Source organism: Drosophila innubila (assembly GCF_004354385.1).
Source record: "Drosophila innubila isolate TH190305 chromosome 3R unlocalized genomic scaffold, UK_Dinn_1.0 2_E_3R, whole genome shotgun sequence".
Classification (NCBI taxonomy): domain Eukaryota; kingdom Metazoa; phylum Arthropoda; class Insecta; order Diptera; family Drosophilidae; genus Drosophila; species Drosophila innubila.
The window spans coordinates 3,624,057-3,646,545 of NW_022995380.1; the positions used below are offsets into that span (position 1 = coordinate 3,624,057).

Genomic DNA, 22,489 nt, shown 5'->3' on the forward strand with positions numbered 1-22,489 from the left:
ACGGCGCAGCTGATTTCCAAATTATGTTTCAGTGCTGCCAACTAGCAACTTAGCTATTTTATAGCTAGTCTGTCTATTCAAAGTTAGAAAAATTTGAAAATTGCTAATATCCAGATATCTGGCTATTTTAAATATATATTCAGCTATATTTTTCTATTTGTATTGTTTGCACAAAAAATGGAAAAATTTAATGTTACCAATTTTGATATTTGAGCCAAAGTGGTGCACATTGCCAGATAGGTGAATTTAACAGGGTGGCAGCCTTTGGGACAGGTGGCAACGTTGTGGGTAGAAGAGTCCGATACAACTGTAATTCACGTGCGCGTGTCAGACAAATAAAAGAATTAAATATGTTGCGAAAACAAGCAAGACAGCGAAGGGAATATTTATACACGAAGGCAGTAAATGAACGCATCTTAACTAAGAAAAAGAATTCGGCGGCGATAACAGAGAAAATAAAGCAAAATAAGACACTTAACTCTTCAAACATTGCTAATGGAATTAAAGTTTACGATTCTCTTAAATATTATGGAGGTAAGCATTGAACAATCAAATAGTTTACAGCTATTACTTTGTGTATGTTTTACTGAATCTTGTTTTTTTTTTTTCAATGCAGAGGGTAACGGGAGTTCGACAACCATTGATGAATATCAGTTTGCTGGTGCTCAGGACCCTAAAATAATGTTAACAACTTCGCATGAACCGTCGTCACGTCTTAAAATGTTTATGAAAGAACTCAGATTGATATTTCCTAATGCCCAACAAATGAACAGAGGAAAATATCAAATAAACACACTAATGCAAGCCTGCCGTGCTAATAATGTTACTGACTTTATAATAGTCCATGAGCATCGAGGCATTCCCGATAGTCTTATCGTTTGTCATCTTCCGTTTGGACCAACTGCATTTTTTAATATATCCGACGTTGTAATGCGTCACGATATTCCGGATATAGGGCCGATGAGTGAACAGAAGCCGCACCTAATCTTCAGTAACTTCAAAAGTAATATTGCCTTAAGAACCGTTAATATTTTGAAACACTTGTTCCCAGTGCCAAAAGAAAAAGCCGAAAGAGTTATCACGTTTGTCAATAATGATGATAGAATATTGTTTAGACATCATCAGTATAAATACGTTAACAAAGAAATAACCTTATCGGAAATCGGACCAAGATTTCAGCTTAAGCTCTATCAAATCAAACTGGGAACATTAGAAAACATAAAGGCATGTGACACTGAATGGGTTAATCGTCCGTATTTAAATACAAATATCAAAAATCTTGCTTTCTCTAATGATAATGTCTTCAATAAAAAATCAAATGTGTCCACGTAAACATTGAAATTAACTGCTTGAAGACTTTTTATTCAATTAGAAGCTAACGATTTTCTACATTATAAGAGCAATAGTTGCATATTAGGTATAAATAATAAACAAATTTTGACAGTTTCAAATAAGTTAATAATTTAATTTATTTTAGCAACGTTTAACTAAGAACACAAACAAGTATTTTCTAAATTGGATTTTATCCAAGGAATAAATTTACTAATGCGAGTGTAAACACCAGGATAACCCTCGCGTCCGCATCCGACTCCCCAGGATACAACGCCAACTATGAAATATTTGACTCCATTTGATAATAGGAGAGGTCCTCCACTATCGCCTTGACACGAGTCCATGCGTGGCCTGCCAGCACACAACATACTCGATGTTATTCGTGTACTTTTATATTTTTGATTTCGGCATTCTCCAAGAGACATTATCGGAACCTTTACTTGATTAACAATAGAAGGCAATTCTCCTCCTTCTGAGGTTCGACCCCAACCAACGACCGTCCCAATTCGACCTGAAAAAAATATAAAAATAATTATTTTATATGATACATGTTCCGAAAACGAAATACAGTATATTTGTGGAATAATTACCTGCAGGATCGTAGTTATATCGAGGAAGACATATTGGTTTAATAATTTTAGAAAATACTATAGGTTTTCTTAGCCTTAATAATGCAATGTCGTTGTTGTAGGTATCCGGATCAAAATTCTTATGTTTTATTACAGCAGTTACAGCTCTTTGAATTGCTTGAGATTCCGATGTTATTTCTTGATCATGATCTCCAAAAATGATTCTAATTTTGGATCTGCGCAACTTTTTGATACAATGTGCCGCAGAAAGCACATAATCTTTAGTAAGCAATGATCCTCCACAGTGAAATTTTCCATCATATATTATTCGAGCCATCCATGGGTATTGATTTACTCCTGTTGGTTTTCCTCCAACAATTCTTATTTCTTCATTCGAAAATCCGCAATCTGCAAATATTCAATATTTTTTTAAATTCAAATTTTAAAAGCGTTTATTTTAAGCTAAATTTATTAACGATGAAATTAAAAGTAAAGTTTTAATTTACTTAAGCATTTATTGTATTTATGTCTACTGAATACAGGGTATTTTGTAGTCTCGACCGCAGAGTTCTTGTAAACACGTTCTTGTTAACCGCAGTCTCGAAATTAGGCTAAAGTTCATAAAAGATTTTAACTAGTTCGTCTGACTGGTTTATTCAACTTTTTATATCCACAAAACAAACCTATATAATAAATTAGTATTGCGCACTCACCACAATCACAGTTGGAAAGATTGTTATTTTCAACATATTCGGTTTCATCATCTGTATCAAATCCAAAGGCATTTGATACCCCGGAACTTATTCGGAATATAGTATCGAAGAGAAATTTACTGGTTCTCCGCGAACTTACACTGTAAACGGAATTATCACTTTGGGAAATATTATATCTGATAAGCTGCTCGTTACTTGTGACACTTTTATCAATAGTCAACATTAGAATTACTATGCAACATATAATATTCATTGTTATAATTTAGTAAACATTTTTTTTAACGATCGATAACCACCTGATTTTAATATATTTGTACTTAATAAATATTAGTTAAATATTTTAAAATGTAAATAGTGTCACCTAAAATATGCTATAAAATATGTAGCTACGGTAACGTAGAGTACAAACCCTTTAAAATGAATCTTGAAGTCAGAGAGTTTAGGAAATAAACAGAGAGGTATTACCAATATTTTTAATTTGAGATTTAATATCGAAATTTAGACAATTTTAAATAATTAAGGTGGAGGTGTCCTGGGTGGCGGCCGACTGTCTCGTTCTTCATCTTCGGAAGCTTCAGTTGAGGCAGCCCGAGATTTTTCTGAGCCTGGCGCATCATCTCCAATATCTTCTTTATATCGTGTCCATTTAATGAGTGTTTCCGGTGATCTATAGAGAAATAGGAGTTTGCCATACAAATCTTCTTCCAAGCGATACTCTTTAGTCTCCCGCACCAAATAGATGTCATTGCATAACTTCAGTATTCGATCTACAAAAGGCAAATCTTCAAACATTATTCGTCGATGGTTGTTAGCTATAAGTGATCGAATAACGCGGGAGACCACATAAACACAAGTCGTGTAAAGGCCGATAATCCTGAATAGACAAAAATAAGAAACGTACGTTTAGTCATGTTGGATAATTAAAAGGATGTAAGATTTTAATATTCACATAGGAATTTAGATTATTATAAGCTTACCCAGTTTTTTCAAGAAAACTCATAGCAGACGGAAATGATTTATCATTAAAAATATAGAATACGATGCCATCATTGCAATCACTCAATGGAAGATTGGAAAGAATATTTCTATAGTACTTGTCTTCGCAAAAGTCATGCATTTCCCACCACAAATCTCCATTATCTTGTTTCTTTTGCAGAGTAATTGGGCGATTATTTTTACCTATATTGACCTTAATTATTATTAATCTGTTACATATTTATATTTATGTATTCGAACCTTCGTAGTCTTTAATAAATTGAACGTACACCTCATTCTTTTGAACTGTGATAAATTTCGGCAGTATATTTGGCACAATGATTTTATTTTTGCTATTTTCATCAGACAATGTTTTGATAAACATTTCGCGGGTCAGTTCTTTATTCGTCGTCAGGGTATAAGTGGTTTCGTGCATTATTGTCTCCGATGTGCCGCCGGAATTGAACGATAAACGAAGACGAATATCGATTGTTTTGCCTATAAACATTTACTATACTCTTATTATATTTAGAATTAATTTTGTTAGTCACCTGATTTCAAATCTGCTAATAAACGCGTTTTATCAGGAGGTGACATATTCCATAGTGTCACGGAGTTGGCATCAAACTTCACTGCCGTAACGTCGACGGAGTCATATACCATAATATGATCAGTCGAATAAATATCGTGACTAAAACTATTGACAAGATCATTATAATCTTGTTTGGAAAACTGATGTATACGAGAGTCGCTTTGGGACACATATATTGGCTCATAATGTCCAATTTTAACTGATATATCCGCTCCACGAGGAACATTTGGTTTGCCAACAGTTCCAATTAGTGCAAATAGAAATAGGGGACTCCATATGAGTCCTATCAATATCAGTATGATCGTACCACCTATTAAGCACTTGGCATAGAATGCTTTTGGCTCTCCGCGCATAACCGGAAAATCGGCATCCATTTGCCTATAGCAACGTACAATGAATACCGATTGAAATATATCCTCCATTTTAATCCATTCCATAACCGTAAGCGTGGTATCGATGCACAGCCAGTCCAGCAGGGTCCGAAGTATATAGAGAAATGGTATTTCCATATATCTAAAAATATAAATATTGTCTTTTAATGATAACTTGCGTGTTCACTGGGAGCGAAAACAAATTGCCGTAGAGTGATTAACAACTAAAAGTTATGTCCAAAGAAATGGCATGAAAATATTATGAGCTCTTGAAATTGAACAAAATAAGATATAATTAATTTATAATTAAGAAAATTTTTGTTTTTTTTTAAACTTAAGAATGTTTTACCAATTATAAGTTAGTGACTTTAAAAATTTTAGTACTTTGGTTTCATTTGCAGAAAATGGTTTGTATTTGTAATCACAAAAAATAACAAAATTTTGCAAAATATTGTTGCATTGTTGAATATTAATGCAAATTTTATAAGATTTTTTACGCAGCTTAGAATTTTTGACATAAAAATCTTTTTTGCGAATTGCCCGATAAGTAAATCAAGGGTAACAGGGGCGTAAGGGTATTCAAGTTTTACTCTATCTTACACTTTAAAGGCGACATAGTTAACCATTGAATAGCTTTTGGTAAAGACATTGCCCAAAATGCGCTTCGGATAGCCACAACGGATCTGATAAGCTGACAACAGCATATGTAGACACTTAATTAGATAGAAGATAACCGGTGCAGTTGCTCCAAAACTATGCGCCGTAACATAAGGCACTGCAAAGAACATCCAAATATGTATTCCAACCACTGTAAGGAAGTGAAAAACTATTTTCGCAATCATCGCCTTTCGCACGTAGATTGCACGTTCTGCCACAATGGTTGCAAATTGGATCAAAAGCATAAATAAGAAGCTCAAGGGCACCTTATTTCCCTGTATATACGTCTCTAGAACACTTGTGGTATATTTGTGACGATACTATAATCGAAAGTAGAGAAAAAACAATATTATAAGTTATATATTAAAATTAATTTGTCTACAGATTTTTTTTGGAATATTCTGCGAAGTTTTATTTGAGTCAAAAGTCTTATCATTGCTCAGCACGACAAGACGCTCTTACTTGATGCCTTTAATTTGTATTTAAAAAAAGGCTGCAAACCTCAAAAATTTTGTTAAAGGTTCGGCGGTTCGAACCATAAATGAAGACATCGGTTCGGTTCGCGAATTGGTTTATATACCCTCTAAACCCAAAGATTGGGTTCGAACCTTGGTTTAATTTTATACAAAAAAATATGTGTATTGTTATACTTTTTTCTCTACATTTGAACTAATAAAATTTTTTTTTAAGAAATCAAATTTTGATTAGAATTTAAAGGTTTAAATATGACGTATTTTAGTCCGAAGTCTCAAATAATTGCGTAATATTAACAAACCATAAAATTCATGTAATTAAAGTAAATTATGTTAAGGGTTCGGTTCATGATCCGGTTCAGGCTGCTTAAAAACCCGAACCGAACCGGCTCTACTAGGCTCGGTTCAGATCCGGTTTGCAACCTTGATTTAAAATACACCGCCTTCCATATAAAATTTAACACGAATATACTACATGAAAATGCGATTAAATCATTTAAATTTCCATTTGGAAGATCTCCTTGATTGCGCCTTTTCCATTTACGTCAGGATATAGAACCAAAACCTTAATTTGTTATGGTATTTATGTCCAATGTATACAAATGGGTAAATTGCAAAAAATATAGTAATACTTTTTATCTTTAACAGATCATTTTGAAGTTGCTTTTCAAAGATCTTTGTCTAAACAGAGTTTATAAGCTTACCACAAACTTGGGAAAACCGAATAGTAGAACAAAGAAATTAATAAAATCGCATAAGAATAATAACGTATATACATCAGTTGATAGCCGTGCCTTGTGGAGCAAGGCTACAAAGAATTTCTTAATACCAGATAAAAGACCACCCTTGTGCCTGTAGACAAAGTTAATTTTTCATTTGTTTCCATTATTTTCACCTATTGCAACTTACTCTAGACTTTTCATAGTCGCGCGATAATACTCTGATTCAATGTTTTCATAAACATATTTATTCTCGATTCCGGGACGCAGTAAGTCATCCATGTCACGTTCAAACTCACTGGTTTCTGCACGATTTTTCGTATTTTCTTTAAGGTCACTTCCAGACTCTTCCCTTAAATAAAAATTAAATTTGAGTAACAAAAATAAAAGAGAGAGCAAAATAATATATACCTTAATCGCTTAAGAACATCATTGGGTCGCTCTTTATTACCTTCAGTAAGAAATCAATATATGCAATGTTTTGGATAGTAATCACCTGCAAATCTACTTACGAGATTTCTTCTTTGATAATGGATCCCTACCAGATCTGGGTATATTCCAGATGCCCTGTTTCTTTAGCATATAGCGATGCCAGATGAGAACAACAAGAAGCAGAAGATCATAGACCGCCTTGCCATGCTTTATAAAAAGCTCAAAGTCCATGGTCGTGGCCATTTTTATCAGCTTCTGGTCAAACACGATTTTCTGATGTATAATACACTTTAAGAAAATCATTCCCAGGGTGTAAGTGATGAGGGTAACCCAAAAAGTTTTTGTCGGACGAGGCAGAGTAAGAGCCCCCCAGTAAAGGACAAGGAAAGGCATTGGCAACGAGATTATAGACGAGTTGGCCACCTGATTAATGAAAACCGCCAAATAGCTAATCACCTCCGTATTGGCAATAATCGCATACCACATTGATATCAACATTTGAACGAAGTCATTATGGTCCAGTGTGGTGAAGTCTGCATCTTTATTTACAAGATTAACCGTCGATTCCCTAGGCGGACTATTGATAGAATCAATCTGTTTGCTAAACAGGGATTTAAATAGATTACATAAATTGAAAATGATTGAATTCAATTATTTGTGAAAGGCAACTCACTCGTAAAGCGATTGATTCAGGAAACTGAACATTGCCGCAGTATTAACCATGCCAAGTCGATTCATTGTACTTATGTCTTGCAGTGTCTTCTTTTCGGCCGACAGAACTTTGTGTACAAATCGAAAATTGCGAGATAATCGATTCAATCGCAATGTCACTAGCATAATTAGTTCAGTAGTTAGTTTATATATTGGATTGGTTTCGAAGTCAATATCCGAATCGGAGCTATATTGACTTTTACTTTGTGCCCTTTTATTTTTAGCCTGTAAGTAATTAAACTATAGTACTAAACCAAAATTGTTAAGATCTTTTAAAAGGTTTTACTGATAAAAGCATTTGACGTGTGCGCATGTCCTCTCTATCCAAAAAATCATACTCTTCATTCAACATCGGTTCGTCGTGATCTTCTTGATCCTCGAACATATAATAATCTCCGGCACGTACTGCATGAGGATGGAGACGCAAATCGCGTCTTTTCAGCGGTGACGAACTTGCTAAATTTAAGTGCCTTAATGTTGTCGATGCGATTGGAATCTGCTCACCATCTTGGGATTGGGTGCGGTCACGGGTAACGGAACTTGGAGTTGCTGTCATCGCTCGTATCCCTGCAGAAGAAAACCGTGTAAAACCTAATCATCTTTAGCAGTCTCACTTACTTTTGTAGTTTTTCACGTTGTTGGCTTTAATAATTTCCATTTTTGTCTTGACATTTTTCAACATATTCTTTTCATATTCCCGTCTATCGTAAATTTGCTTATAATGCAAATTCTCAATAATAATAGCACCACTGCAAAAAAGTTTTTACGTCAAAGGATTGATTGTATGGATAGTGTTCTTACCGAGATGCCAGAACCGTATTAGCTTGAGTGTCCATTATTATGTGACAGAAATAATACGAACGAAAAATACGACTTTGAAATATTACAAAGCCAAAAATTATCGCGTGCCACACCAAGATATTCTTGAATATCAAGCTATTCGGACCATAATGATAGCCGGTATAATCTTCAGGTTGTTTGTCAACTTCAATCTTCGGGAGGGATTTATCGTACTCCATAACTGCAAACAAACTCTGATAATCCTGCTTGTTCTTGATATCGAACAAATTCCCAAACACAATAATACAGACTTTGATCACAATATTAAAGACATTGAAGGCAATAAGGATATTCCAGCGCCAAATGATGAAATGAATGTTTTGTAGATATACTTCGGAGCCTTGAAGTAGAAACACCAAAGCAAATATTAAGTATCCCAAGGATAGCATATCCATACTGCATACGCCACCCAAAAATACAATCGCCAGTGTTATCCAGAGAAAGCTACAGAAGACCAGTGTCTTGAATACATCCGAATAATTGCGGACGAAAGAGCAAAAGTCATGAGTAGGATTCTTGAAGTAAACATGTCCCAGTTTGGCAATATTGTGAACAATGTTTCTGTTATCACCTCCAGGGTATGCCAAATTATTCATTTGACGCACTTCAGCCTTGAATGCCTTGCGTTGACGGGAGATGAATAGAAGCACAATAAAATCCAGCAATAGTTTCGATTTAGTTGGATCATCCAAGAGTTCCTCGAACGGTCGATTATCCCTAAAACGTTCTGATACTTTGGCTGAAGCTAAAGCAATACAAGGGAATTTCTTTCTAATAGTTATATTTGTATACCACTACCATTTAACTACACCCACTATTTATACATTAATATAGTTTTTAGTAAAGAATACTCACCAAGGCATAGGTTTGGTGGGAAATGTATAACATACACGTATTGAAGAAATATTGAGAGTACGAAATATAACTGAAAAATATACCAAATCCGAGCACAGTGCATACGCTTAAGACAGAGGAGGAGTATCAACCAAAGCACATATGTTACAGCAAGTACATCACGTCTATGGGCAATTGATGAAACCAGTGCTATTAACGTTATTTCCAATCCAAACTTGAAGTATCCATAGTTTAGAAGATATTTTAATAGACATGAGAAATTTCGTTCGGCATCATGTCGAGATGTTTGAGGGAACAGAATCGTGCGATCCCTATTTTCGCCCATTGAATAGCGTATTAAATGATCACGTAGTTTTACAACTGCATGCAATGTCGTCACGATCATATATACAATGTATGGTGATATATAGCGTAGTAATGATCCCCAGGTCTGATCAGTTTTCCGAAGACCCATCCAAGCAGCGAAATTGACAGTGCTATTATTCTAAAACATAAGGGAATCTTAATCCATTCATTTATTAAAGAAAATAAATGTGATCTTACGCATGAATAGTTGTAATGAGATTCATCCAAATATTTTATTTGATAGATCATTTTCATCAGTATAAGCACAGATATCCAAAATGAGACTATACGAAAAATTACTCGTCGAAATAGGCGATTAACACAGACACTTATCAATGCCAATATGACAAGCCATAGATTGAAGCAACAGATCTCAGAAATTGCACATACGAAGGTGGCAAATATAACAGCTTTGATCATGTGCATTTCAAGAAATCGCCAAGCAACTAGTTTGCTGGGTCGGAACCATCGGTAAAGCGTAGAGCGTAGTCTCTTATAACCTAAGGGGAATATTTTCAGCCAAGATTGTGGCCGTGAATTGTTAATTTTATGGTGACTTATTTGCACTCGGACAAAAGTTTTTTTCTTGTCGGTTCGAACTGGATGAAGCACAGCTTTCATGAAACGACGGTGAAAGTAATGAAGTTGTATAACCGTAAAAATAACTGTTAATGTTGGAACCAACAGGTGTAAAAATAATTCTTTAGTTCGATAACGCCTAAGGCCGATATCAGTTTGTCTAAGAAAAATGGAAATAGAATTCAATAAGATTATGAAGATATAAGGCAGACTTACAGAGTGGGTTGAACATGTAAAAATTTCTCCCAGTAGTGATCAAAATAATCGAATTGATAGGTATAAATAATGGTTAAAATAGTCATGGCATAGAATATGACAAACATCCAATAGCCATACAAAAACTTAATCCACAACGGCAAAGACATTTGGAAGACCATTAAAAAGAGCAGAAAAAGCGACATATAGCAAATTCGAAAAGCGGTCATAACCTTATCAAGCATGGCACAAAGAAATATTAAAAATATCAGCATCCACATCCAAATCCGTGTAATGAAATTTGATACACATTCGAAAATGAATATGAATGCCCGATGTGCACGGGATTTTTCAAAAAACGTGCTCTCAGATCGAGAATGTTGTGGTCCAAATATTTGATGTAAAATATCATCTTCTTTCCTATCTTTATCCTCGGCCTTCTCTTTAAAATATTGATGCGAAGTTATCCAGAATATAAATAGAAATGCCGTCTTAACTGCCAGTGGAATGCAGGGCTGAATACCAATATTTCGTGGATGAACAAATCCAATTTGTTCAACATTTACTCCTCTGATCTAAGTAATTAAATGAATTGTTAAACTTAAGACATATATTTTGAAATCTAGTTGTGTACAAATATCTGATAGTCTCAACTGAAAACGGCTATACCACTTTTTAATATTAAATGGAAACGTGATTTTCAAAATTTTTTGAGGCGATAAAATTAAAAACAAAATATCTCATGTTGGTGCACATAATTTCCGATTTTAGAGGGCCTAAGCAGTTTAAAAGGAAAAAAATAGCTCATCTAAGTCTGCTGCTCTACTTTGGTAAACGTTTGAAGGTAAATTAAGGAGACGACTTACTTTTGTTGGTAGCTCCGTTTCTTTTAAATTCAATCCATATAAATACTGGGTAATAATGAGAAACTCGGCATACAATACAACAAAGAAACTTGATCGCATCATAGTGCGACGTTGGTTGGGTATCATCCACAGGATATTAGCCCAAATGAGAAAAACGAATGTTAACCAGCTATGATATATAATAGACCAGATCTGAAATTTAAGGAATGTAGACATAATAAATACAGAAGTATAGTAATACTTAAAATTGTACTACTCGCCATCATAATAATATTTAGCAATATATAGCTATTCTTATATATGAACGATGTAACATCGGTAATCATGTAGAAAAATTGTTCCACTGTTGATGGTGTCTCCGGTGTAGAGCCCGTAGATTGGCTCTTCTCGGGAAAGTGGACTGCCTCAGGTATTGCCTCCTCGGGCGATTGATTTAATTTTGTTCGAATTGTGCTAAAAATTAACTGGTATCGGCCATGGTGTACGATATTGAGAATTATAATAAAATAGGCACACATCAATGCAATTGGACTGAGATACGAATCGAAAAATAAGGCATTATTTAGTTCCAAAATTGAGCCATTCTGATTCCGATCGAGAAGCAGCAATAGAATTTCCAATCCCAAAATTCTAATGGGTATTAATATTATTATATATTTTTCAATGCTAAAAAGGCTACAGTCGAGCACGATCGGCTGTGAAAGACCCTGTACTTAACCTGTAAAACAAGCAAATAAAAAATACAAAACATAACATGCCATGTATATATGAATATACATTTTATTAGGAGATGCCTCCACCTGCTGGCATCACCAATTGTATTTTTTAAGTACAGGGTATAATAATTATAAACATCTTAAAATTATTCTACTCACCTTGCCCAAATTGATTCGCCATTAATAAACTTATTTACTATAGGCTGTTGATATACAAGCAAGCAAATAATATGCATTGTTAAAACTATTATAACAACAATAAGTGGATAATATAAGCCACAATTGAACGGTCGATATAGGGACCAATATGTGCCAGCCACAATAAATACCAAGAAATATAAACTACCGGGCAATGAGGGTCTTAAGGTCGCAGCAAAGTAGAGAATAATCAGAGGAAATATAGGGGCTGCAGAACGGGAAATTGATTATTAATGCTATTTATAATAATTTCTAGATCTTGGTTCACTTTGATTTTTTCCTAATATTTACATGATTTTATAAACGATTGTATATACGCCACTATCAGAAGTCGGTTCATTTCAGAATATTTTAGACCAGGAGTCAGTACATTTTCATCAATGTTTTGACTTGCTTCGGAAACACGTTTAGATGCAAAAAACTTATCGGATATTTTCATAAAAACAAGTATTATTAAGGCTACAAGTGTAACCATTATATCTGGTAAAATCCAGTGCAATATTGCAATGGCCCTTAAAATAATAAAATCGTTACATTATAATAAAAATACGTATTACTATATTATAATAAGCTCGCTTACCGCAATCCATTAAAATCTACAAAACCAATTTGACGCAAAATAATTGTTATGGACGGTTTTGATTCCAAAACAGAAAACAAGAAATTCGTAAAATTAAATGTCAGATGGCCTAAGGTGAATAATCCACCAGTTACAACTGCAAATACCAAGTAAAATGTTAGCACAGTCCGTTGCAAAGAACATTTAGTCTGCATCAGCCAAGGAGATGCCAAGAACATTGCCAAATACAGAACAGATATAGCGACAGGACGCGCCAAGGAAGCTGAGTATATTTATACATAATTATAAATTATCGGTGTATAATAATACTTTACTCACCAAACATTAAAGTAAATGGCAATAACAATCGCACGAGAGTAAGTAAAACATTTTCAGCCATTTTATAAATTTAAGTATAAAACAGTGATAGTTAATATTAAGCTAGCAATGTTGAATGTCGTCAAACCTTTAACAATATAATAGAAGACTACTATATTTTCTACGAAAGTAAAGCGGGAGTGTCGATATTGTTATATTATTGCGTTGGATGCTAAGTTTTTTTTTAATGATTCCCAAATAAAAATGGCTTTGTTATTGGAATTAAGAATAAAGATAATCATATGGATTTCATATTTTCTTCTGCCTTTTTATTCACAGGACATATTCTTATCCATTTTTTGCAGTAAATGCATTGTTTCGCCAGTGATAACAATAATTGATAATATTTTAATCAGAATTTGAGAATGGAATTTCTTCGTGTTTCATTCACTGTTCCAAAATGATAAGCACTTTGCAGGCTCTGGCAATAACTCGTTTATCGAAATCGATAATTTAAAAGTTGCTTTACCATCACCAGATAAGGCACACGTTTGCGTTTAGGAAAATATGGAAGTTCCTCAGGTAATAAATTCGTTAATTATGTTTTTATCAAGTTCTAACAATTGTTTTTTTAGTTGTCGAGTGCCTTGCGCGATTTGCCAAATAGGGTACTGAATGTGCCCATCGAAGAACGACAGTCTTTATTTCACAATGTCAGTGCGGTGCTATCAAATCCCGGTAAGCGTGCAGTCAATCTTTATGCATATGACATATGCATGTACATACATACATACAAATACAGTGAGATTTAAAACACGTTAATTCGTAAGTGCAACTTGATTAATATTTGAATTATTTGAAGTGCTGTTAACTTAACTTTATTATATACACGTGTGTGATTGCATCGGTGTATAAAAGCATATATACGTCGATTGAAATGTGCTAGCCTATGTATGATTATATGGAATTTTGTGCTTCGATTTTTGCAAGAATTGGGTCAGCAATTTTGTTTTACTGCAAAATGTGTCAATTACTCTGAGAACTGACATAATAACACGCGATGTCCGTTTATGCAACGTCTTGAAATGGATTAAATTGCAGCTAACAGTGACACAACTTTGAATCCTATTGATGCCGGCATCATGACTGGTAGAAGGCATCTAATTCAAAAGCAAAAAAGTGAATTGTACTTAAAAAGCTTTCAACAGGGATTTTATCTTAATCCTCAACAAACCGATGTTTTTCCAAATATATAATTTACAGTTACAATATATAATTTTAGTGTAGGGTATTAATAGGTTCAAACAGATGACAAATAAAAATCCTTGATCATTATACTAATATAATCGTTTATCTAATTTTAGGTGTGAACTCTGCTATCGTGCGAGGTATATGCAAAGTGATAGGAACAACGATATTAAAGTACAAGGATCCTCCATCTCAACTGCTAGTTCGCAAACTCATTTGTGATCTTATTGTTGCCCATCATGATTTAACTATAGAACATATGCTATCTGTTCTTAAGACCCTATTAAAGGAATTACCATCGGCACCTGCTCATAAGTCATGTCGATCTTCCGTTGTGGCCTTAGGATGGGCTTGTTTGTTATTAAAGAATGCAAACCTTGAATCAAATATATACAAAACAGAAAAGTCCAGGTTAATAGAATACCAGTCGTTGTTATACCAGACCACTTTGCTGGCCCAAAACCCTAGGGTTACAGAAGCAGCTACAAAAATCATCTATGATTTGTGGGAGAGCAACAAGATTTTTGACGAAACAAAGGACACGTTATTTCAAATGGATGCAACTTCGAATGTCACAATAATGATTATGATGATGATACAATTTGACACAGAAAATACACACTTGGATATCCTGAAAAAATACAAAATGAAATGTGTGGAATACTTTGTAAAAAGTATGGTATTGTGTAAATCGAAACCGAATACTGCTTTTATAACAGCTTGTCGACCATTATTGTCAACACTTAATGATTCGGAATTCAACATCATCTATAATGATTTACAAAAGTCAATATTGCGGAGTCCTGAAAATACGCTAGAAAGTATTGGTATAATTTTTGAACTTCTTAATATTGATTGTAGCCGGTATGCATCTCAAATCGGAACTGTTTTAATTAAAAAGTTATACAGCAAAGGAGAGGATGCTCGCCGTGAATCTTTGGAATCATTAAAGAGTCTATCACAAAAATGTTCGGATAGCAACGTTATTAAAGAATTGCTGCAACTCATTTTTTCTATTCTCAACGGATCCGATGGCAAAATAAATGTTGTTGAGTATAGAATTAATTTGTACCAGGTAATTTAATATTTTTAAAGCTAAATTATCTGTCTGACTCTGTTTTCACTTATTAAATAACATCAACTGTCTTTCAGCTACATATATTACTCACTGCCAATTAATACCTATGGAAAAGTATCGTTATGTCATTTATTAATTGACTTTTAATTTTGTTTTAGGGTGCTGGCTGTTTAAGCTTCAACAAGGTTCAAGAAGATCACATGGACGATATTTTAAACATGGCTGTGGACTTATTTTGGAAAGCGCTTGAGACTGAATCCCAGGACAAGGTGATTTGCTGTACACTAGAAATGTTTGCTTTGTGGTCTGGAAAGTTTAGAAAGGAGCTGCCCAACGTGATTATAAACATTTTCAAAACAGGCATAGAACACAAAAACTCAAATCAAATGATACGACAGAGTTATCTTGAATGGCTGCTATCATCTATACAGAATGCAGAAATCAAAGACACGAGCAATATTGTCCCAACCTTATATAGTTTGTATATGAAAGCACAGCAGAACTTTTCTCAGCTTTCCTTTGTATCAGAAGCAGCATGTATTTCGTGTCATTTGCTAATATTAGAAAAGCCATCAGAAATGTATTCAAGCTTCTGGAACTCCCTTTTTGATATGAATAAGCAATATTTCTTTAATGAAAAGTTTATAGCGTCAGCAACAACAGAGACTTTATGTCATATTTCATTCATGGCTAAGATGCTATTTAAATCATATTTAGATCAAATTAAGGGTCCTGTTGAGCCATTGCACCGTGCATTGCTTAATAATTTGTGCAGCAGTTCAGCTAAAGTAAGAAAATATACCAAAGAACAAGTTACACAAATAACAAAAAGTACTGATGGTGTTGATTTTGTTAAACTTGCTCTTAAAGAATATAGCAAACTTATAAACAATGCGAAAATTCAATATGAAATCGACAATACCGTTCAATCAGATCAGACGTGTACTCCAAGTCAGGCATTTGTAGATGCCCTAGAAGTTTTATGTTGTTTAGAAAACGTTCCTCACCAAGACTCCCTTGAGCTTACTATGCTACTCTTAGATATTTCGAACTATCCTGCTATATTATCCAATAATCCATATTTTTGGGAAAACACCATTCAAAACAACTTTCACTTGAATCCTGAACACTTTATATCCATAAATGAACAGCAAATTATTGAGACATATATTGAACAATTTAAGATCTGTCCCGTTTTTGAAAATACAATTGCTTCGTTAGTGCGAATCAATCCAAAAATAATAGTCCCAGCGATAATTAAGCGAATCAAAACGTATCTAAATGATGAAAGCAACTTCAACGTTAGCAATGAGGATTTTCTAACTTTTATGACACCAGAAGGAGAGCTCTACGATAAAAGTGTAATACCACATGCAGATGCACAATATGCAACAACTGGCGTAAAGCGGGAAAATAAAGTTTACAGCTATAAGGAGCAGCTAGAAGAAATCCAACTACGCCGTGAAATAGACGAGAAGCGTCAAAAGGAAGGAAAATCGAAAACTGTAAAACTCACGCAAAAACAACAGGAATTAATTAAAAACCAAACGGAGAAGGAATTGCGTATAAGAACGCGTGTTCAAGCATTGCATGAGAAATTGATGTGCGTGATCAGTCTGTTCAAAGCTTCTTGTTCCGGAAATGAAAATAATATTGCATTACATTTCCATACATTACTCGACGATATTCTACGAGCGACTTCGAGTCCTTTAAGCGCCGAACCCTTGACGGATCTCTACTATTTCATGAACAAAATGTGTTTTAAAACCAATTCAGAGTTGGGCCGTGCCATTTCCATTGCGACAATCAGACTTCAGAAGCCATCCTGCATTTTGAAGGAGGAATGGAATGCTCAAAATATTAACGAGAGTATCATGGATATAATATCAAATCTAAACAAACACGTTATTATCAAATCAAACTTATTGGATTCACAGTCATTTTCATATGCCTTTGAGTTTCTCAAACGTGCGTTAATTCATTTGGATAATAGATCAAACGAGGAATTCGTATTATCAAGTATCAAACTAATCGAGATTCACGTCCAACAAAAAGAAGAACCCACCGATGAGTGCAATCATCCGCGCTATTTGCCACGCCTGGGAATGTTCCAAATCTTGCTATATTTAATAAAAAATAATTCGACAGCAGTCCAAACTCAGGCTGTAAATGCTCTATTGGAAGTGGCAACGGTTTCTTCAGGCGGCAAATTAAATGCTACCCCTGACAAGCATATAATTGAACTATTTTTGGATGCATTGCAAAGCAATATTGAAGCTATAAGAGATGTAACACTGCGTGCAATGCAAATCATGATTGGATCAATTGTGGACTACTTGAAGAGCGATGCTGACCTGGAGAAACAATTGGTCGCTAGATTGTGGATAGCGAAATTTGATATTGCAGTTGAAATCAGACAGTTGGCCGTAGATCTTTGGGATTCAGCTGGTTTTGCCTATCCAGAGTTCGACGACATTATTGTAGATATCACACATCCTGAACTTTGTATACAAAAAGCATCTGCCGAGTCCTTAATACCACTCATCTTGAATGACAAAAGTCTATTAAAATGTGGATTGAAGAAACTCCTGGCCATCTATAATGAGAAACTCACTTTGATTCCACCAAAGCTCGACAAGTTTGATCGTGAAATTGAGCCGGCTTTTGATCAGTGGAAGCCCAGACGAGGTGTCGCTATTGCAATATCTCAAATAGCACAATTTTTATCGATTGAAGATATAAACTACTTGATGCAATTTATGGTTTCCCATGGTCTTGGCGATCGCGAGGAGATTGTGCATAAGGAAATGTTAGCTGCTGCATTAAAGATTGTGGATATACATGGCAAGGAGACAATCGTAAGTTTGCTACCAGTTTTTGAAGAATTTCTTGATAGCGCACCCAAATCACAAAGCTATGATAATATACGCCAAGCAGTTGTTATTCTTATGGGATCCTTGGCCCGGCATTTGGAAAAGGATGACAAAAGAATTGATCCGATCGTCAAACGTTTAATAACTGCCCTCTCGACACCGTCGCAACAAGTTCAGGAAGCTGTTTCAAATTGCTTGCCACATCTTATGCCATCCGTTAAGGACGAAGTTCCAGCAATGATCAAGAAACTGTTGCATTCGTTGTCAAAGTCTGAAAAATATGGCGAAAGACGTGGAGCTGCCTATGGAATTGCTGGAATTGTCAAAGGACTTGGCATTTTATCGCTTAAGCAATTGGACATTATGTCAAAGCTAACAACGTACATACAAGACAAAAAGAACTACAAGAGTCGTGAAGGTGCTCTGTTTGCATTTGAGGTTCTTTGCACCACACTTGGTCGCTTGTTCGAGCCATACATTGTGCATGTCCTGCCCCACTTATTGCAATGCTTCGGAGATTCATCTCAATACGTCCGACAAGCTGCCGATGACACTGCCAAGGTGGTAATGGGAAAGCTGTCTGCTCATGGAGTTAAGCTCGTGCTGCCATCTCTCTTAGACGCTCTTGACGAAGATTCATGGAGAACAAAAACAGCGTCGGTTGAACTATTGGGTGCCATGGCATTCTGTGCACCAAAGCAGCTTTCGTCGTGCTTGCCTAGCATTGTTCCAAAATTAATTGAAGTCCTTGGAGATTCTCACACTAAAGTCCAAGAAGCTGGTGGAGATGCACTCAAGGTGATTGGATCCGTTATTAAGAATCCAGAGATTCAAGCGATTGTTCCTGTTTTATTGAAGGCATTGGAGGATCCTTCTAACAACACATCAGCATGCTTGCAAAGTTTGTTGAAAACCAAATTCATTCATTTCATCGATGCCCCCTCTTTAGCTCTAATTATGCCTGTGGTTCAAAGGGCATTTATGGATCGATCGACGGAAACCAGGAAAATGGCCGCTCAAATTATTGGTAATATGTATTCGCTCACAGATCAAAAGGATTTGACACCATATCTGCCAAGTATTATACCAGGCTTAAAGTCATCGTTGCTCGATCCAGTTCCAGAAGTTCGAGCAGTATCCGCCCGTGCACTTGGTGCAATGGTTAAGGGAATGGGAGAAAGTTCATTTGAAGATCTCCTACCATGGTTGATGCAAACTCTTACATCGGAATCGAGCAGCGTTGATCGTAGCGGCGCAGCACAAGGACTTTCGGAGGTTGTTGGAGGATTGGGTGTGGAGAAAATGCACAAACTGATGCCGGAAATAATTGCCACTGCTGAGCGCACTGATATAGCTCCACACGTTAAAGACGGCTACATAATGATGTTCATATATATGCCAGGTGCATTCCCAGAAGAGTTTACGCCCTACATTGGTCAAATAATTAATCCCATACTTAAGGCATTGGCAGATGAAAGTGAATACGTACGTGACACCGCCTTACGAGCTGGACAACGAATTGTCAACTTATATGCAGAGACAGCAGTTGCCCTACTGTTGCCAGAATTGGAGAAAGGATTATTTGACGAGAACTGGCGTATACGTTATAGTTCTGTACAATTGCTTGGAGATCTTCTATATCGTATTTCTGGTGTATCTGGAAAGATGACTACGGAAACAGCCAGTGAAGATGATAACTTTGGAACTGAACAGTCGCATACAGCCATTATCCGATTTCTTGGTGATGAACGCCGCAACAGAGTTTTATCTGGTCTCTATATGGGCCGTAGTGACGTCTCCTTGATGGTTCGTCAATCTGCATTGCATGTGTGGAAAATTGTCGTCACAAATACTCCCAGGACATTGAGAGAGATTCTGCCAACATTATTCGGACTCTTGCTAGGCTGCTTGGCAAGCACTAGCTATGATAAACGACAAGTCGCTGCACGAACCTTGGGAGATCTGGTGAGAAAACTAGGTGAACGTGTCCTACCTGAAATTATTCCAATTCTGGAAAGTGGCTTGAATTCGGAGCAGTCTGACCAGCGTCAAGGTGTTTGCATTGGACTTTCTGAAATAATGGCTTCTACTTCAAAGGAAATGGTACTGACGTTTGTACACAGCTTGGTTCCCACTGTACGCAAAGCCCTGGCAGATCCTCTGCCCGAGGTTCGCGAAGCAGCTGCAAAGACATTTGAATCGTTGCACAGCACCGTGGGATCCCGAGCACTGGATGACATTCTGCCTTTCATGCTGGAAGGACTTTCCGACCCGGATCCCGAGGTTGCAGAAAATACATTGGATGGACTGCGTCAGGTGATGTCCATAAAGTCACGTGTGGTATTGCCATACCTTGTTCCTCAGTTGACTGCACAACCCGTTAACACAAAAGCTCTATCTATATTAGTTTCTGTTGCTGGCGATGCTCTAACGAAATATCTACCAAAAATTCTATCCGCATTGCTGGAAGCCCTGTCCCAATCTCATGGTACGGCTAATGAAAATCAAGAATTGGAATATTGCCAGACTGTTATCTTGTCTGTGACTGATGAAGTTGGAATCAGAACTATAATGGACACTCTAATGGTCTCTGCTAAGTCAGATAATGTGTGCACTCGTAAATCGTCAGCCAGTTTGCTTTGTGCTTTCTGCATTCACTCGCCTGGAGATTATTCACAATATATTCCACAGCTCTTACGCTGTCTGCTTCGATTGATGGCTGATAACGACAAGAGCATTATTCAAAAGGCCTGGGAGGCATTAAATGCAGTCATCAAGGGCTTGAATCCAACTCAACAGATTGGCTACGTAACTGATGTTCGCCAAGCAGTTAGATTTGCTGCCAGCGACTTGAAGGAGCCCGAATTGCCCGGCTTTTGCTTACCGAAGGGAATTACCCCGCTATTGCCAGTTTTCCGAGAAGCTATATTAAATGGTCTACCGGAAGAGAAGGAAAATGCCGCCCAGGGTCTTGGTGAAGTGATTTTCTTAACCAGCGCAGCTTCTTTGCAGCCATCTGTCGTACACATTACTGGACCATTGATTCGCATCCTGGGAGACCGTTTTAACTCTGGCGTGAAGGCAGCAGTTCTGGAGACATTGGCAATTCTGCTACACAAAGTCGGTGTTCTATTGAAGCAGTTCTTACCACAACTTCAGACCACATTTTTGAAAGCATTGCATGATCAAAACAGAAATGTTCGCATGAAAGCAGGCAAAGCATTATCGGAGTTAGTTGCAATTCACTCTCGGGCCGATCCGCTGTTCAATGAAATTCACAATGGAATTAAGAGCTCAGATGATTCTGCTGTTAGGGAAACAATGTTGCATGCACTACGCAGCATCATCAGTCCATCAGGGGACAAAATGTCGGAGCCCATAAGAAAGCAAGTCTTTTCAACATTACTAAGTCTAATTGGACACCAGGAGGATACCACGCGAAATGCTGTTGGTGGATGTCTGGGGGCTATGTTAAAGTATATGCCATCTGCGCAAGTTACCGATTTGTTAAATAACCACATACTAGCTGAGAACTCGGATGACCCACTGACTAAACATGGCTATACAGTTATTCTCTTTGTTGCTTTGAAGGAGTGTCCCAAGGAAGTTTTATTAGAGAATTTCACTGATAGAATAATTGGTAACATATTAGTTAATATTTTATCCGAAAAGGCACCCATTGCATGTAACGCAGTTCGAGCAGCGACATATGTTTTAGAATACAAACTGGTTAACAAAGAAGATCCTCCCAGCAATGTCCTAGTCTCACTAGCAAGAGCAATGAACCATAATAGCAATGACGTCAAGCAGTTAGTGGCAAAAAGCTGTATTCACCTCTCTAAAAATTTAAGTGCTGACCAAATACATTTAGATGTTTTGAAAACATTAGTTCCAACCCTCGTAAATGGCACTAAAGAGAAAAATGGCTATGTTAAATCCAATTCAGAATTAGCTCTAATATCCATACTAAGACTAAGATCTGATGAGGTTACGTTTAAAAAGACCTGCGATGTCCTAGAAACTGGGGCAAGAGACTCTTTAAGTGATGTGGTAGCCAAGGTTTTAAAACGAGTCGCAGCTCAACCACCAGCTAAGGAGGATGATTTGGATGACACCTTACAAACTTGATTATAATCACCTACATGTAATTCAATTAAATTTTATAAATTATTTGAATTCAAGAGCACATTTTATGTAATAGAATGTATATTATTATAACGCATATTTGTAAAATAATAAAATAAATCGTAAACATCAAAAAAGTACGTGTTTTCT

The 22,489-nt window shown here is 36.1% G+C and overlaps 4 protein-coding genes across 4 annotated transcripts; 2 read left to right on the forward strand and 2 right to left on the reverse strand.

Moving 5' to 3' along the window:
* The first annotated feature begins 255 nt into the window (after positions 1-255).
* On the forward strand, positions 256-1,351 carry LOC117791775 (U3 small nucleolar ribonucleoprotein protein IMP4). The gene is made up of 2 exons (XM_034631655.1): positions 256-534; positions 617-1,351. The coding sequence occupies exons 1-2, from the start codon at positions 351-353 to the stop codon at positions 1,330-1,332; spliced, it is 900 nt and encodes a 299-aa protein (XP_034487546.1). The 5' UTR covers positions 256-350; the 3' UTR covers positions 1,333-1,351.
* Positions 1,352-1,435: 84 nt separating this feature from the next.
* LOC117791774 (trypsin-1) lies at positions 1,436-2,906 on the reverse strand. Its single transcript, XM_034631654.1, has 3 exons — positions 2,615-2,906; positions 1,923-2,309; positions 1,436-1,843 (listed from the first exon to the last, which is right to left on the reverse strand). The coding sequence occupies exons 1-3, from the start codon at positions 2,865-2,867 to the stop codon at positions 1,488-1,490; spliced, it is 996 nt and encodes a 331-aa protein (XP_034487545.1). The 5' UTR covers positions 2,868-2,906; the 3' UTR covers positions 1,436-1,487.
* A 176-nt stretch (positions 2,907-3,082) lies between these two features.
* LOC117792261 (piezo-type mechanosensitive ion channel component) lies at positions 3,083-13,097 on the reverse strand. Its single transcript, XM_034632322.1, is given in 22 exon segments — positions 3,083-3,488; positions 3,592-3,793; positions 3,851-4,087; positions 4,141-4,694; positions 5,153-5,529; positions 6,387-6,534; positions 6,592-6,753; positions 6,813-6,852; positions 6,914-7,434; positions 7,507-7,769; positions 7,831-8,111; positions 8,163-8,293; positions 8,346-9,069; positions 9,198-9,723; positions 9,783-10,323; positions 10,380-10,933; positions 11,225-11,416; positions 11,485-11,854; positions 12,100-12,346; positions 12,430-12,650; positions 12,719-12,980; positions 13,037-13,097. Coding segments are annotated over 22 exon segments (6,972 nt in total). The 3' UTR covers positions 3,083-3,130.
* A 423-nt stretch (positions 13,098-13,520) lies between these two features.
* Positions 13,521-22,476, forward strand: LOC117791772 (eIF-2-alpha kinase activator GCN1). The gene is made up of 4 exons (XM_034631650.1): positions 13,521-13,597; positions 13,651-13,753; positions 14,380-15,338; positions 15,500-22,476. Exons 1-4 carry the CDS (start codon positions 13,583-13,585, stop codon positions 22,340-22,342), a joined length of 7,920 nt encoding a protein of 2,639 aa, XP_034487541.1. The 5' UTR covers positions 13,521-13,582; the 3' UTR covers positions 22,343-22,476.
* The last annotated feature ends 13 nt before the right edge of the window (positions 22,477-22,489 follow it).